We start from the raw sequence: 18,187 nt of genomic DNA, 5'->3' as shown, positions 1-18,187 counted from the left end.
GTATAACACAGCAAGTATCTCGATTTCCCATCAGGCGTTTCGTGTCTGGCTGCTTAATAACCCAATCCTACTGGCGTTAAATTTTATGGAAAAGTATTGGAACAGTGTTCTTCTTAAAAGATCTTTTTGTAATTCATGGTCAAATATGTGACTGAATAAATCATTTTACAATGCAATGTATAGGACCTTTAACGGTGGATTAATTTATTTGAGCATGGGATTACTCTAACCATTTCCAGTAAGATTTGAAAAGTCACTTTGGGTGTCAAGAAAAATCAAACCTTGGCTTCCTGGTGTTCCAAACCACAGAAAGTCTTTGTGTTTCAGACTACTCCCAGAACGCAGACAAATAAGAGGGTAACGTCTATGTCTTACACAAGAGTTTCTCTCTGTAAATTATAGTTACAGAGATATAGGACAGCAGATACACAGTGAATCACACTATTTATAGTTCTAGGCCATACAACAAATACATCGGAGACATGGAATTAACTTGACCCTCGTCTCTCAGATTAAAGACACCTGTGTTACATTAACCAATAACACACAAATGCGTGTTCTGTGCTTAAAGCAAGCACTCATTCTAGAGAACAGGTCATTTAAAGGTCATTTTTAGCTTGCGCTACAGATCACTATGACAACTGTTGTTTGCGAACCACAAGAAGAAGTGTTTATAAGGTTTACAAAAAAATAAAATTAGGATTGAAGGAGAGTTGCATTAAAGAGCAAGCATGCTTACAGTCAGCAATACATAATCTCTCTATATAAATTTATTTATCTATATATGTCTGTGCGTGATCCATGTTTGCTTCATCCAACACGAGACACATGGGACAAACATGTATATGTGACTAATGTCAGCAATCTATATACTAAAATATATTCAAAAAATAATAATTCTAAAGTCTCATTTTAAAAAATACTTAAATCTAATAAACTTATAAACATATTGGCTATAGAGTGGAAGGATAACATGATTAAAACAAATGGGACTGAAAATGAAAGAGAAACTGATATTAGGTAAATGTGGAAGAATTGCGAGACCTGTACTGTAATGTACTCAGTTTTATTTATTTAGTCAAAACAAAGACCATCACAGCTACCAGAGTGTAGGTGATCTGGCAGCTGCGCACTACGGTTTGAATGCATACATTTGTAATTTGGCCAGAGTTTACAGCTGCCAAGATTAGCACTTCCTGTGGATTTGAGACTACCACTAACAGGAATTTGACGGCCGCTCATAATGCTTTGATAGCTATTCCGATTCCTCAGATACTGTTGCAGAAAGCTGTATGATGACATATACAGAGTCAGATAAGGGTGGAAATAAACCGACAAGTTCAAACTTGTCAATTGTATTGAGCACAAAGTTATAGGATTATCCATTTGTTACATATGTAACATAATACTGAACAACACAGTATAAATGATGAGTATATAAAAATGTCACATAGAAGTTCTGCGACGTTCAAAAAAAGACACAGTGCTGACTATCAAGTAAACACAAATGAACAGTCATCCACTACTGGTCTTCTCCTCCCGCTGTTCCTCTACAACAGTATTTCTCAAACACAGTCCTCAGGACCCCTAACAGTGCAGGTTTTCCAGGTGACAAGGGAAATAATTATACCACCTGTGGATCTGTTACAATGTGTCAGTCAGTAATGAACACATATGTGCTAATGCAAGGAGATATGGAAAACATACACTGTTAGAGGTCCTGAAGACCAGGTTTAAAAAACACTGCTCTACAGAACGGCCTACACTATGTAGATGGCTGTTGTTCTATTTTATGACAGTAGGACAGAGATGCTGTGCAACGCAGGGTCAAGAGACGAATATCAAATAACAGTCCAACCAAAGGGCACTATCACTAGTGTAACCCAGCTACAATTATACTAAACACCATACAAGAACAGCTTTCAGATTCTGTTCATTACATAAGCACAGCTAGAATAGTAGTGAACATACTTGCGTCTTTCTTCTCTCCACTTAGCGATTTCGTCTGGGGTGTCCAGTTTTATTCTCTTAGCGCCAGGTCCATGCATCTAGAACAGATATGGTTAAATAAGCTTGGTGCCTTTAGAAAATCTTATTGAAGAAAATGATTCCAGGAAAAGCATTAGAATACAAGGTGTAGACTGCATTACCACCTACAAAGGTGAACTCTCTGGAAAGGGGGTGTGAGCAGAAGGACAGATTGTAAGCCACAATAGCCGTGATTGTGGCTACTGATTGGTACTTACACCCCACGGGTTTCTTCCGTGGTTGTTATACGAATTAAGAGTCTCAGAAAAAATGACTGCATGAAACAGTCTCCTGGGCTCCATAAAGAGGGAGAAGCTCCAGGTGTAGTGGAGCATTAAAGCAGTGGTATCAATAAAATAGGACTTACCAAATTATTGTAACTTACAGAAATTCAAATTTTTGGTCGCTTTTCAAATATATTTGAATATACATTTATTGGGCACTAATAGTATCTTATATTAGCCTCCAGATAGCACCATTGCAGCAGTCAAAAGAAAGCAATTGCCCTCTTCCCTATAAAGCGACACTTGCAGAGATTAACAGAAATAGTGGTAGTATAATATACATAAGGCAGCTTATTAAAACGATTAAGGTCCGTGTTACATACTTATATAGAAAAACGTCATCCTACAATAAGTAAATGTTAAATATTTTTAAATTAAAAAAAAAATTGTTTTCACATTCAAGGAAATGCGAGATAATGCACTTTAACCTACCCTACATACTACATTAGTATAAACGTCTGCAGAGTTGGGCTCTTAATTTAGTCTTAAAAAAGGCTGTTGAGTAAACAACTGTATAAGAAAAAAAAAAAAAAATGATATTTTTCAATTTTATATTGTTCAAGTTGTTCTAAACCATATTGCACTTGATTGAGCAGATGACAAATAAGATTACTGTGACTTACATTTTTCCAGTGAAATTGCACCAGCTTCTCATGGGCACTGAAATTGCAACCTGCTACTTGACACTGTAAATATCAAAATGTACTGGTTTAAAAGGACAATCAGTATTTTTCAGCCTGCTGTTTCATATTAATCTATTATACAAGATCTTTATTACTTCTAACATTTATTCTGTCACATTTTACAGATTTATAAGACTAATTAAATTGAAACAAAAAGAGAGACCAAATTAAGACTTCACTCAGGCCTAACATCTATACCATTCTAACTCCTGAGTGTCAAAAGTACAAATATTTATACCAAGAAATCCTGCCTTTATTTCCTTAAAATAAAAATGAATCCTGATATCATCACATTCTAACCTTTTCATTGGTAAATACTGACTAAATATCTAATTTGATGCTGAATTATTTTCATATTTATACAGGATGAGGAGGGAAGTATGTGTGGGCTAAACAAGCCCCACTATAATACAGTCATAAAAGAAATTCATTGACAAACAAGTGAACATAGGAAATGGGTCAATAAAAAAAAAAAATCAATATAAATTAAGAATGTCCAAGTGAACAGATGTGTAGAATACAAAAATAAAAGTGAACAAACCTTAGCTAACAGCAAGAATGGCAATAACATGAAATAATTCACAAGAGATCACGTTATTTATTATTTCATTTATTAAAAGTTATTTCAGTAGCTTCTGCAGCGCTTTACATTTGAGAACAGACACAGCAATAAAACAAGACTGGGTATTAACAAACATGCAAGAGCAAGCTTAGACTATAGGATCAAAATAAAGACAAAATATACATTATGTGAGTCTATTAACAAATAATGTTAGAGAAGTAAGCATCATTAATGCCCAAAAAATAATGAGTACACAAGAAGTAAACATTTGAAAAAGAAGAATTAGGTAAACACAGATAAAAAGTTCCAACCTGTCAGAACGGCAATTAGAAACATAAAATCCTGAATAGGAAAACTCAGAACTGTTATGTCTGGAAACAATGCTGCTCCTAAGTGTTAATAGATATTATAAAGTGATCCCCTAGCAATAAAACCCATAATTGTAGCTAGTAGTTGTTTTATATGGAACGTTTGTTTATATCTCCAGCAATTGGAAAGCTGAGAGACCAACAGGTAATGTTTTACTATTGCTCTAGCTTATAATCTTATAATGGGCAGCACGGTGGCTCAGTGGTAGCACTTCTGCCTCACAGCACTGGGGTCATGAGTTCAATTCCCAACCATGGCCTTATCTGTGTGGAGTTTGTATGTTCTCCCTGTGTTTGCGTGGGTTTCCTCCGGGTGCTCCGGTTTCCTCCCACACTCCAAAAACATACCAGTAGGTTAATTGGCTGCTATCAAAATTGACCCTAGTCTCTACCTGTCTGTCTCCCTCTCTGTCTGTCTGAGTCTGTCTGTGAGTGTGTGTCTATGTTAGGGAATTTAGACTGTAAGCTCCAATGGGGCAGGGACAGATGTGAATGAGTACTCTGTACAGCGCTGCGGAATCAGTGGCGCTATATAAATAAATGGTGATGATGATGATGATAATCTGACAGTTGTTGCTGTAGTTCATTTATACCCCTTTACACACTGTTACTCCATTTCCTACTTTTGGTGCAATTGGGGTCACTCTGTAATGTGCACGATTAGCTCTTAAGAGCAACGCTTGGAAGCTCTAAAGATTTCTTATTCAAAGACTCAGTTCTCTCTTGGCATTTAAGACAGATTGGAACTTTTTCACACTCTTTAAATCAAATTTCAGTGTTCACATTGTTATATATTTTATGCTCATTTTTGGGCACAGATATCACAGCTTCTGTAACTGTGTTTTACACCTTTCATATTAGATTTCTATTTGTGTTGTAACGGTGTATGTTTTTATCCTGCAATTTCACAGGTGATTGCCTCTACCGTTATGCATTCCCAAGCACAAAGCTACAGCATCATTGTCCAACACACTTGGGTGGACATATTGGGAGCGAGTCACCCTTCTTGTACTGGTGTTTAGCTTACAGGTCTGTTACAGCTGCATAGAGCCTGTTTGTACGGTCAGAAACCAACCACACACGGCGATACCGTTCTTCACCACATTGTACAACTTTATCAGCAATAAACAGTTAAATCTCACTGGACTGTGATCATGATCTTTTTGAGGCCATACATGCTGCCAATTACACAACACTGCTGGTGATATTCTGTGTAGATGGCTCAACACTCAAGCTCAAAAGTTGTAACTTATTTTTCCTATTCTGCATACTGCAAGTTGAAGGCGACTACTAGACTAGATTACTACTAGATTTAATCACACCCGGTAGTCATGACACTGTAGCGATGTTAGAACCAATTGTCATAGAATATTGTTCTAGTTATAGGCTTGCAACTAACCCTGTAACCATTTGTTTTCATTCATACAATAAAATCAACTAGAGTTTTATTTGTGACATTTCTGGTCTTACCTTGACATGTTGTGAAACGTGTTCATCATACTTTTCCTGGGTCCGAAAACCTCGATCACAGGTGTCACAATACAGCGTGTAGATGGGTTCGTTTTTCTTTCTTTTCTGATGAAATAAAATTAATACAAATTTAAATAAAATGCATTGTAAACATAAAAGTTAATGAGGATGCCCTGTTTACTATCAAGAAAAATAGCTGCTTTATGTAACTACTGCAGTTAATAACTAAAATATACACTGGACAAATATAGTGTTTAATAAAACACTATTCGTAGACTTGAATTAGTCATCTCAGCGTCGCTAGCCTAGAATTGTGAGGGGAAAAAAAAAAAAAAAAAAGCCCAAAGAATGTTTTGAACTCATCTCACAAGCAGATATTGTATACGATTTTGGCTGGAGCCACCTTCCCCCAAACAGAAATGGGAAGGGATAACTTATTGTATAAATGTATTTCTCATATTGGTGCCATATGACTAATGTTAATGTGAATGTAGTGAGTGTATTTTTTATATAACATTTTGAAGATAGAAAATGACATTTTAAATTAAGTATTTGGCCAGGAAGGTTTTAAAACGGCCAAACATTTGTTTAGCTTTGATATACACCAGGGAGTATCCTGTGTCTGTGTACTGTGCAAATATCCCAATTTTGATGAAGCATACAAATAGTTTTTGTTAAATTGCAGATTGGTGTTTACATCCAACTCTTTTACCCACTAACTCATTCATTAATATTTGATATCCCAGAGCAGATGAAGCGGCCCCAGGGTTGATTAAAGAGGCAGAGAGCTACATTACCCCCTGCAAACATTTGTAAAATAAAATATAAAGGGTAGTAGAGCCCCATGTAAAATATATACAGACACACAACATCTTGTACTTCTGAGGTGATCATCAGTACCACAGACTGATGTGTAACAGCTCTAGTACAACAAATAAACACAATCTGCTTGCAAGATCCCGCCTGTAGCCCATTGCCTGATGTAATCCTGTGACCTACAGATAAGTGCCAACATTCTAATCCATCTAGCTGTCACTGTGTCTGTGACCCAGCAGTCCTAACCCAAAGTAAGCGGTCAGGAGGAACCAGCCAATCACCAGCAAATGGGTGCTGCAGTAGTTATATACAACACCCAGAAGACAGTCACTCTCGTGCAGATGAAGTGGCTGGTGGTGACGGCAAATACTCTCCAACAACTAGTGTTCAGTCGGCACTTGCAGTAGGCGATTGTTTGATAGCGGCAGCCAGTAACAGCAGGTTACTGACAGTAAGGGAACCCCAACACTAAGCGGTAAAACGACAAATAAACAGTCAGGAGGGAAAAGACTGGGAGGCAGAGTAAACCCAACCAATCACAACAAGGAAAGGAAAGGTTTACATATATGTGAATGTTAAAACATGCATAATAAATTAGTACAAGTGCTACAATCATACATACTATAACCCAAGTGATGACTGGTCAAAATTTTAGGTAAACATCCATCTGCCTACACAATGAAAGCCTTTTACTTGTAATGCCATCTAAAAACCTGACTTTCTCAACAACATGAATACAAACCTAAGCAAACTTAGGTTTCTGTACTTTGCTATGCATCATAAGTACAATAGTAAAACAGGTGGGATTTTAATCTGGCATCAAAAACAAGACTAAATGCTGAAATAACAAAAATAAGTTTAAAGATATCAAATAATAGAATCAGGAACATGTGTTAAAATACAGGCATGGTTGGTTTATCCAGTATGTTACTATGCTATACCTTCTGTTCTTTGTTCCCACGACAACCATTTCCTTCCTGCATGCGATGACCATACCTCGGCCCACCTGAAATAGTGCAAGATAGAAATTGGAACTACTTTAATGGTGTTACATTACATTAGATGCCTCATGGTAAGAATAACTTATTCATAGACTCCAAACACTCCACTCACTAGTTTCCATAGTAACACAATCATTTTCACAGCACAGTAAGAACCCTGGTATAGAAGTGTTATGAGCTCCATGACATTTCTCATTAGGTTTGTTCAGGTAATTTGGATGACATTTTAATCCACAAATATCTTGGATACTGCAGTTATGTCATCAGTAGAACAGCAAGTGTTTGACATACAACATGCATATGCTGTTGAAAATAAATGAAAGAGCTTGCAGAACTTGGATAACAAATCCAAACACAGCAAGCTTAGACAGACTTAATTAATGTTAGGTTTTGCTGCCAGGCTGAACAATTATACTATATATTGCTGGGATATACTTTTAGCTGGAAGGATAACAATTCTAACATATTTTTGCAATTACATCATATAAAGCTCTTAAACGGCAGAAACGCCAACCCCAATTATACTTTCTGTATCTTACATTTACATCCAAATAAGGGACAACCAATTAATAGTGAGATATGCTGCATCTATCTCACAATCAAATCTGAAGCGCATCTACGCATTAATAACCTTGTAAAAGCCAATATATAAAAATATGCATATAAAGTAGTGCTTCCTCTAGCACCCTGTGATTTTGCTGCAGATGGACAAAGTACTAAAGTTAATAATAATATATTATGGGGTGTCTATTTGTATTCATTGGTACATGGTTTGTACTTTGACAGTGCACTCAAAATCTCACACAAACAGATCACAGATCTTACTTGCATTGCAGTTATTACAGCTCCATATTGCTGAGTATTTACTATTAAAAAGGAACCTCTATACATTTTCAATTAATTACTTATTTGTTTTATTGTCATCATCATCATCATCATTGTAGGAACCCCTCCCATTAAACTAGTTTGTAACAAACTCCCTTATGCGGAGACACATTCACCCGGTATCAAATAATGTAGTAATCTGAGCTTTTCATAGTCCTCTTCTTTTTCGATTTACTACAACAAAATTTGGTAGGTTGTTTCTCTTTGTTACTCTGTTGAAATAATGCTGCTGTAGTCTGGAAAACAACTATTAAATATAAGGCTCTTAGTCTATGAGTCAGGACACAGAACATCGGTTACCATACCATTTAGGGTGGGAACCCATTATAATCTCTTTGCAAACCCATTGTGTATTACCAACTAACAAACTATCATGTTTTAATATTATTTTGTACAATCTCTCATTTTCCTATTCTTTATATAGTGTAAATAATATACTTAATTTATAGCAACAATAAACGCAAATTTAAAAGGAGTATGTTATTTAGGGAGATTTGGACAATGGGAAACCAAGCTCAATCACACACATAATATGGGTTCAGGATCAATATTAATACCCTTTATCAGAAGCTGCGAAAAATAGTAATTTACATACATCTATGAAGGTTACAAAATGCCATCAAACTGTATAAATTTATATTTAAATTTAGAGGCCCTTTAAAACACCTACTTGCTCTGTTAAAGTTTCCTTTTTATTTTCTTTGATCCTGGTCTGTCAGACTACTGACACACAGCATTTACACACTATTTACTAGTTCAAGGGAGAGTGAATGCCAACTGCCTATCATAAGATCAGGTAAGCTGCCTGCACTAGACTTGGGATATTCCCATAACCCCTTTGAAAGATATACTGGCACTGTATCTTATTAAGAATGATGGTTATTAACCAACATTGGACATTGCAAATGTGCAGATACCAACTTATCAGTCTTGTGCAGGTGAAACAATGGTATAAATGTTCTATTGGTTGCTTTGGTTTAGTGTACATTTCAACAATGCTAATGTATTACTCTCAAAGTCTCCTCTCCCGTAAATCTTTCCTAACCCACTTGGTAATTTTTCAGCTTTCTTTTTCCCTTTAGATTGTAAACTTATATATGCAAAGATTTATACACTTGTTATAAAGTACATGGCTCTTAGAAGTACAATGCCCCATACAATGTATTTGAAGATGCTGGTAGTTATGAATAATGGGTAATCGTAGCCCAAGGATTGGTACAAAACAGTATCTTATTAAACATAGTTAATAGACTGGCATTTAAAATTACATCATTAATGTATATTCTCTAACTGAAAGTAGTTTACAGTTGGCAAAGAAACCAACATAACAGTACTGACTGGTGAATATGCATAAGGGGAAGAGGAGAAGGAGCAGTTATCAGTTGTGATAGAAGTCAACAAATTAATAAAATCATTTTTGATTTGTTTTGTTTTTCTGCAGTAAAAAAAGGATATAACAAAAAAGTAAAAAGCACAGATTATTTTTTCGTGCTTTTAATGGGGTTAGCAAAACAAAATATATTTCCCATGGTGTCAAATAGTTAGTAAACTGATGCATAGAAGACAATAAGAATGTTTGTTTTCTAATGCACAGAAAGTAGAACTGAAAAGAGTTTAAGTCACAGTTAGGAACGAAATCAACTCTGCAAATGTCCCTACAGATTGTGAAAGTTTAATGTTCAAAAATAATTTTAGAAAAGAATAGGACAGCACGATTAGTAATAGGTTCAAAGTACTATTACAATGGTATAGACACCAAGGAAAATACATCTTAGTTTTCCATTCTATGCACCCTACATAATGTATCCTATAATCAATACAATACCAAGAGGATTAAAAAAAAACTCTAAACTGTTACAAATGACATTACACTGTATGGTATCACTGCATATAATGCAACACTCAAAATCGAACACACAGTTGATGTGCTTAAAAAGTACTATACATGTGTGTGTCATGCTATCCTCTCATTACTCACCTGGATGCATATGGGGGAACTGCTGATTACCGTATGGGGGGCCCCACTGATTCCATCCTCCATACCAGGGCCCAGGAGGAGGTGCTGGTGCCCAATCTCCATGAAATTCAGTGCCATGGGGAGGAGGTTTCGGTGGCCAAGAACCAGGAGTCCATGAGTCCGGGGGAGCGTTGAACACCGGGGGACGCAATACCGGAGGAGGATAGTGTGTAGTCTGCTCCATGCTTACAGAGAACAACGTGCGTATCGCACGAACTTCCGGGTGGCTCTATGAGCACTAGGGGCACTCCAACTGGCGCCATGACATGTGAATACATCTCAGTATTTTCAGAATGACTATATGACATACTTTAAGCGGTTTGTGGCCTCGATATGGTCAGACATGACACACGTATTTCCATTATTTCATAAAATATTAATAATGATGTTATTAGGAGAAATGGGAAGCCCATTTCAAAGATGGCCGCCGAAATAGTGCAGCTGAGTCACGTGGTAGTCAGTGGAACGCAAAGGACACTTTCCTAGTCACTGTAGTCTAAATAACATGGTTTCAGATTAAGTCCATCTCTTGTTTGTGGCCTGGACTTATCAGTCTACCGGTTTACCGGGGCAGCCCGGCATGCTTTAAGGTGAAGGCGCTAATAGCGTCAGGAACTGGTGCCGGAAGCGGTGGCGCGTACTAGTGATGTCACAATGGTACGCTAACTCTTCAAGATGTCCCGGGAGGTGATCGGTCCTGCTCTGCCTCCTGGATTCCGCAGTGCTAATGATCAGGAGGATCTAGAAGAAGGTAAGACTAGATAATCACTGTCGGCAGTAGTCTGTACTGTGGCTCATCAACCTGCTGAAAAATCAAAGTTAAATTGTGTGGCTGCCTCCATTGTATAGCGGGGTCTTCACCTCACCCCCTGTACTCTTATCAACATAAAAAAGATATTCATCAGTTGGAGCTACATACGAATCACGTGACATCATAAATGATGTTGTCAAACCAAAGGCCTTATGGATAACGCGAGTTCCAATTCTCATTCAATTCAATAGATGGTTTTTCAAATCAGATAAAAAAAAAAAGTTATATATAGTAGTAGGTTCAAAATACCTATCGTGTATAATATAACAATTCAGTTTTTGTATGCACTTTAAAACAAAAAAAAAATATCTCTCTCTCTCTCTCTCTCTCTCTCTCTCTCTCTCTCTCTCTATCTATATATATATATATATATATATATATATATATATATATATTAGTGTTGGATAATTTAACACCAGTTTCCCAAACCCAGTCCTCAAGGACCCCTAACAGTGCATGTTTTTTTTTCCTGGTCACAAGTGACATAATTATACCACCTGTACATCTTTTTCAAAATGTGTTCCAACAAGATATATGTAAAGCATGCACTGTTCGGGGTCACTGAGGACTGGGTTTGGGAAACACTTATCTAGGGAGTCAGTGACCCCAAAAATGTTATCAATTTATTATAATGAAGTTGGCCTCCACATGTAAGCAATCCATATATGGCAAGATTTTTATTGATTAACTGGACCGAATTGTCCAATCATTGTAGTTTATTGTGGGCTCTTGATTCATGAACACAAATTGATTCCATTGGATTGGGTGTGAAGGAGAGCTGGGCTAAGTGTTTATTTGCCAAGTACAAGGGCTTATGCCTGCATTTCAGTCTGGTGGGACCAAATTGCTCAGTGATCCTGATGTTTGGCATGACTGTATATGCTTGGGAGGCAGTAAGCTGCTAAAACAATAATTCTTTCTATACCATACTGCTCAAGTTACCTGTTTTTTCTTTATCCATTTCCTTTGAAGTCGTCCCATTTTTGGGTCTTATTTATAGGTTCTCAAAATTATTTTTATGGCACCACAGATTCCGCATTGCCATACAGCAAAAGTACTCTAGTGCAATAAATAAAATATAAATTCAGAAAGTGTAAAATCAACACAATATCATCACAAACACAAGCATTTGATGGCATTGAGATTATGGGATAGTCTGATAGAGCGAGATAAGGAGTTCAGGAAGTGGGGGAAGAAGTCCTGGAGCTGGGAATGGGTGGATGCAGTAGTGTTCGAGTAAGGGAATATCTTGTGAAAAGATCAGTGATGTAAGGTGGGGAAACGTTACAGAGGGCTTTGCATGTGATCATTATATGACATTATATGGTATGTGTGTCTATTTATATATATATATATATATATATATATATATATATATATCTATATTACACAATGAAGGCTTTGCTTTATGATTATTGGTATTCAGAAAGTCTGATGGTTCCTGTGCATGTATCTAGGAATTGATGGAAATTGTTAATTTTAATGAACTCATTCCCCATTTGAATATTTGGTACATAACTTTATCACAACCACAAAATAAAATTTTAGTAATCATTTGGTTTTGCTTCAAAAAAGTTTCCAGCACCATGGACAGCGTGGATCATTGATTAATGATATCCTCATTGTCCATGATGTTGTCATTCTTGTCTCCAATATAAGGGTCGCAAGAAATTTAATGTGAATACATTATTAAATAAAAATGGAATCATGGGATGCAGATGTCTTAATCAGGGTATATGACATCCTTTATATCAACGTGTTTTGCTTTAAAGTGCCTGTAAAACTAAAGTAGAAGTTGCTCCTAATGAAAGGGCATTTTTGTTATGTTCTCAAATGTTTTTTATATTAATAATATAATTATTACATTTTATAATAAAACAACATATTCCACATTGTTTACATGTAAGTATAGGAACACAGAGTTGCATCTCCTTGTTTTTCCTGTGGATTAAAATTACTCCTCTAAACATTTTTAAGCTATACATTGATGAAAGATACTGATCTGCCAGGGTTTTCAAGGTGTCAGGGTCACCTGTGTACATGTTAATACCATCTCTGGTATTTAAATATCTGGCTGTTCTAGGCATTGTAAGTCAATTTCCTAAAATAGTAGTTGTGCACCCTACGTCCCCACACTTGGAGACAGATGCATCTTGAAATAAATCAGACTAAACATATGCAAATATATGTATGTGAGTCTTTTCTTATGTAAGTTTGGGGTGCAATTTCATCCACCTCTAATTGAGGCCCTTAATCTTTGCCTGATTGCTACTCCTCTCCTGTAATATGTGAGTTACAAGGTGGCCTCTGCTTAAGAGGTGATTGTTCTGTAAGGGAAGTAATTTCAGTGCAGAGAGCTCCATTGGCTTTGACCACCGCAAAAGCTGAAGTGCCTTGAGAGATTTATAAACAATAAGATTTACAGGAAGTCTTTAGGAGCAAATGGAGGGATTATGGGACAAAGACAAATACAATGGAACTCTACTTACATGGGTTAGGTTTTCTCTAGTTAGTAACACCCTTATCCTTCTTTGTTCTTCCTGATAAGAGGAGCAAGTGTGGCTCAGACTGGGGATTGGGACAGTTGTGACGGTGTACTAGTGTGAGTAGCATATTTGGGAGTAGGGTGGGCTTTAATAAATAGTTGGATTTTCAGGAAAGAGAGTATTTAAACATTTGTAGAAAATAGATGAAGTGTTTCAACATAAATATATTTGTATAATCTTATACAGCATTTACAGTAGACAAATACAAAGATAAAAAAATATTTAATGTGCCTTTTTGCAGATTGCAGAGTAACATCCAAGATGAGATGGGTGGTGTAGAGTAGGCAACGAGTTGGATAAGGCTAGTAGATGAAGTGGTAAGGGAGAGGTAAGGGAGAGGTAGGTTAGGCAGTAGTGAAGAAGTGTGTTTTGAACATGTGCTTGAAACATTGGAGGTTGGGAAGAGTCTGGCAGGGCAAGGGAAGGAGTTCCATAGATGGGGAGCAACGCAGGAGATGTGTGAGGGGAGGAGAGATGTAGGTCAGAGATGTAGGTCAGAGGTGGAGTGGAGAGGTTTAGCTGGGGTGTATCTCATGAGGAGGTCATATGTATGGAGGGGAAGCATTGGTGAGAATGAGCATCTTAAATTGAATTCTAGAGTGAATGGTGCATCAATGAAGGGTTTTGCAGAGTGGTGCAGCAGTTGAGGAGCAACAGAATGGAGATTAGCCTGACCGCTGCTTCAGGATGGATTATAGTGGTACAAGGTACAAAAGTAATTGTAAAAATACTGTCTTGTTGTATCTTCGGGTAAAGACCTTTCTGTGGGAGACATGTTTGTTTACACCAAACTCACAGCTAAGGACAAGGTGTAGGTGGTAGAATTACCAGGGCAAGAGGGAGAGCAGTGGCAGCCCGAGGACAAGTAAAGGGAAAGTGTTTCTAGACATTCCTGGGAAGCACTAAAAGGGTCTGTCTTGTAGAATAAAATTGGGAGGGCGCAGGTTGTTGTTGGACTGTAGTTAAAAAATAAAATACTGTTTTATTTCCAAAGAATAGTTAACAGATATTTCATTTAAGGCACCAATCCTTCAGAATGCTAAATGAAACTGTTTTCTGCAGACTGTCAGTGGTTTGTGTTGGTCCTTCATGTTAGTTGGATATAGTATGGATGCTGGGTGTTAGGGCAGCTTCTGACAGTTTAGAGCAGATGTTTCAAGGCTTGTTGCCAGGCACATAATGTATAAAGATAATTGCATTAGTGGTGCCAGAATGCTAAGAGTCCCTGTAGTATGCACAATCTGCCACTGAGAGCGAGGGCTCACAAGTGTATCACAGCATGGAGATGCCTAAGGATATTTTTTTTTTATTTGTATATTCATCTTTAGGCATCACACAAACTGGCAGATAATGAAGATCATGTCAGTGCCAACTGTTTGAACTAGATGAGGTTTGTGAAAATAGGCTCTAAGTAACAGTTTTCTTTGCACTTCATTAATACTACAACCAACCCTTTTCTGTTTGTAAAGACTAGTGATCATAGGTCCTTGTCTAGGTATAATAGTATTTTTGTACTTCTGTTATCGTTTCTCCGTGTCCACTGGGAAAATGGAACCGTGTGGGTATAGAAGTGCATGCAGGAGCTTGGGCACTTTAAGAAAAACTGAAGTTTGAGCTTCTTCCCCTCTATATTCCCTAGCTGGTTATTTTACTAATCCAGTCCCAGAAGAGGAGAGAAAGTAAGAGATAAATAAAGAGGGAGAGAGGAAGAAAAAAAAAAGACGTCCTCTAACAGAAAACTTAAGTTAAGTAAAGTGTAAAAGAGGTTGGCTTTCAGTATCCCCCAATGGACTTTGAGAAAAGGATATAACATAAGTACAAAAATCCCTCATTCTCTTGCATCCACTGTGGGACATTGGAACCATGGGGACTTCCCAAGCAGCCCATATGGGAGGGAATATTTTGAAGTCTCTGGTCGCAAAGCTTTCGTTCAAAACTTGCATTTTTCGATGCAAAAATGTTAAACTTTTCAAACTTTGTAAATGTATGTATAGTTGACCTGATGGCTGCCTGACACAGCTGATCCACTGATGCACCATATCGCACCACCCGAGAGCCACTCGCCTACCTGTTAGTGTGTTCTCACATTTTTAGGAAACTGAAATTCCAAGATTCCTAACATTCAAATGGAGGATGTTGTAAGGCCATCACAACTAGATTGAGATCCCATTGAGGAGTATATGGCGGACATGTTCTACCTGCAAATAGGTTTATACCTCTTGGATTAGAGTCAGTCTTTTCTGAAAAAAGCCAAAGAGGAAATTAATGAACTAAGCCTCAAACCACTGTCCAGGCTTTCCTGTAAGAACTGAGATAACCTGTATAGTTTAAAAGAAGTGGAAACTTCCTTCTGTTCACACCAAGAAAAAGAGAGGGATATATATATATATGTCAGAAAAAACCCTTAGGGGTATATTTACTAAACTGCGGGTTTTAAAAAGTGGAGATGTTCTAGGGCTTGATTCATTAAGGATCTTAAATTAAGAAGTTTCTTATTTAAGTCTCCTGGACAAAACCATGTTACAATGCAAGGGGTGCAAATTAGTATTCTGTTTTGCACATAAGTTAAATACTGACTGTTTTTTCATGTAGCACACAAATATCAACTTTAAATTTCAGTGTACAAATAAATTGTGAAGTATTTGTGTGCACCCCTTGCATTGTAACTTAGTTTTGTCCAGGAGACTTAAATAAGAAACTTCTTAATTTAAGATCCTTAATGAATCAGGCCCCTAGTTATTCTATATTTAATACATTCTACAAAATGACAGCTAGAATGTGATTGGTTGCTATAGGCAACATCTCCACTTTTTCAAACTTGCAGTTTAGTAAAAATTCCCTCTAGACTTCAAAATCATGGCTTCAGCACCCATACTGTTAAAGGCAATCGGGTAAATCCTGATGGAATGAATGAATGGTCCATGGGTTAACAGGTCCCATACTTGCAGAAGATGCCATGACTCTTTCCATCTTTGGAACCTCCAAGCCTCAAGACCTCCTTGATTAATATAGAGCTACAAGAATCACTTGAACACCTTCCCTTTATAACTTCAGAAAGCTCTTTTGACCATTTTAGAACAGCCTTTTTAACCCAGGATAACGCCACAATGGCCCCAGCAGCCACAAAAACAGACTTTAAGATCTTTTGTATTTTCTCCCTACATTATCATTTTGTGAGGCGTCATTTCGGAAAGGTCAAATAAGTCATCAATTTCTTCACTTTTAGAAGAATCCTCATCCAAATACAAATCTTCTTCTATGTCAGAATCATCTGCTAACTCCCCTATCTCCTGAGAGGAAAGATCAGACCCTTCCCATGACTTGAGCAGAGAAATGGCACTTGCCTGGCCTAACAGAGGATGGGGATTCTAAAATCCTTCCCAAAGATGAGGAGCCTTCAGCTAAGCCACAAACCATCTTGGGCAGAATGTGTATAGATTGAGTGGGAAGCCTCATCAAGTTCTGTACCAGAAGATTAATGGAATATTATCCTCACTCAGCACCTTAGGGCTGTTTCACACGGAGTGTGCAAGGAAAGATGTCAAGCTGCTGGGCAGCAGTCAATACAGTGGGGGCAGGCGAAGATAATGAAACGCTAAATAAATTAACCCAAAATAATTAATGTTGTCCCAAGCAGCACAGAAAACAGACATGTTCTGCTTTTGAGGCACTTTTTTTTAAAAAAAAAACTGACTGGCTCCTGGCTAGGGGGGTATAGAGGGGAAGAGTTCGGGCTTCACTAAGGTTTTCTTAAAGTGCCCAAGCACATGCACGCACTTCTATTCCCCCCCCCCCCCCCCATGGTTCCAGTGTCCCCCAATGGATGCAGGAGAAAATGATGTTGTATTTTCACATACCATAGCTTGAGTGCTAGTTTTATTTCATGTGCAGATTTCAGAAACAAAGATTGTACTTCCTATGCCAAGTGAGTGACTGACAGGACAAAATGTGGTATGTGCCTTGTTATGTGTGACTCTGAATGCCCTGTACAGTTGCAGGCCCGGCATTGCCTCCTGGCTACCAGAGTAACCACAGCTCGGATTCATCAGAGGACAGTGATGAGGAGACCTCACCCAGCCACTGGCACCATAAGGAGAGCAATCACACAACACACAGGTCAGTTCAGACATCCTATACCTTCAATAACCTAGTTTGTGGTGTACATTTATATTTAAACTTCATTATATAATGCATGTTTCTGAAAAGGATCTCTACCCTAAACTAACCCCATGTCGCCTTCTCTAGCAATTCATTCATAGCCGAAGCCAACAACTTTGCCTTATCTCCAGCCCACTGTTAACTATAACCATATCCCTATTCAAAGTGTACCCGTCGTGCAGAGCTGATAATTCAGATAGCATTTAACCAAAGTGTGCCTTTAGTCTATACTACCTGTACCTATCTTACTTGTTACTTCTGTGCTCCAGGCCAGAGCAGGCAGATTAAACGTTAGAGAGCCATACAGCCAGCACTTCCCTCACTTTACTGAAAACGATGAAGATTAGAACTGGTTGTGATCTCACAAATCCACTAGGAAACCTGGATTGTAAAGAATTATTGTAGACGACTTGATTCTGACTGCTATCGAAAGACGACAAAATGCAAATTTTATATATATCTATAATATAAATGTCTAGAGGCGTGTGTTAGTCTGTCTGTGTGGAAAATATAAAACCAAGCTGTAGCGCCACCTGCTGGGCGGAGTTATACACTGAC

At 37.6% G+C, this 18,187-nt stretch overlaps 2 protein-coding genes across 2 annotated transcripts in view; one reads left to right on the top strand and one right to left on the bottom strand.

Moving 5' to 3' along the window:
• Positions 1–10,936, bottom strand: part of NUFIP1 (nuclear FMR1 interacting protein 1) — a 27,223-nt gene extending 16,287 nt beyond the window's left edge. The window contains exons 1-5 of the mRNA XM_075199736.1: positions 10,076–10,936; positions 7,153–7,217; positions 5,396–5,500; positions 2,936–2,998; positions 1,972–2,048 (exon numbers count right to left, since the gene is read on the bottom strand). Coding sequence (XP_075055837.1) covers positions 1,972–2,048; positions 2,936–2,998; positions 5,396–5,500; positions 7,153–7,217; positions 10,076–10,298 — 533 coding nt within the window. The 5' untranslated portion in view covers positions 10,299–10,936. The remainder of the gene's footprint in view (positions 1–1,971; positions 2,049–2,935; positions 2,999–5,395; positions 5,501–7,152; positions 7,218–10,075) is intronic.
• GPALPP1 (GPALPP motifs containing 1) overlaps positions 10,651–18,187 on the top strand; it is a 27,105-nt gene continuing 19,568 nt past the window's right edge. Inside the window, exons 1-2 of the mRNA XM_075199737.1 lie at positions 10,651–10,865; positions 17,464–17,587. Coding sequence (XP_075055838.1) covers positions 10,790–10,865; positions 17,464–17,587 — 200 coding nt within the window. The 5' untranslated portion in view covers positions 10,651–10,789. The remainder of the gene's footprint in view (positions 10,866–17,463; positions 17,588–18,187) is intronic.

Source organism: Mixophyes fleayi, chromosome 2 (assembly GCF_038048845.1).
Source record: "Mixophyes fleayi isolate aMixFle1 chromosome 2, aMixFle1.hap1, whole genome shotgun sequence".
Lineage (NCBI taxonomy): Eukaryota > Metazoa > Chordata > Amphibia > Anura > Limnodynastidae > Mixophyes > Mixophyes fleayi.
The sequence above is the reverse complement of the archived record's forward strand: the minus strand, read 5'-3'. Positions and strand labels throughout refer to the sequence as shown.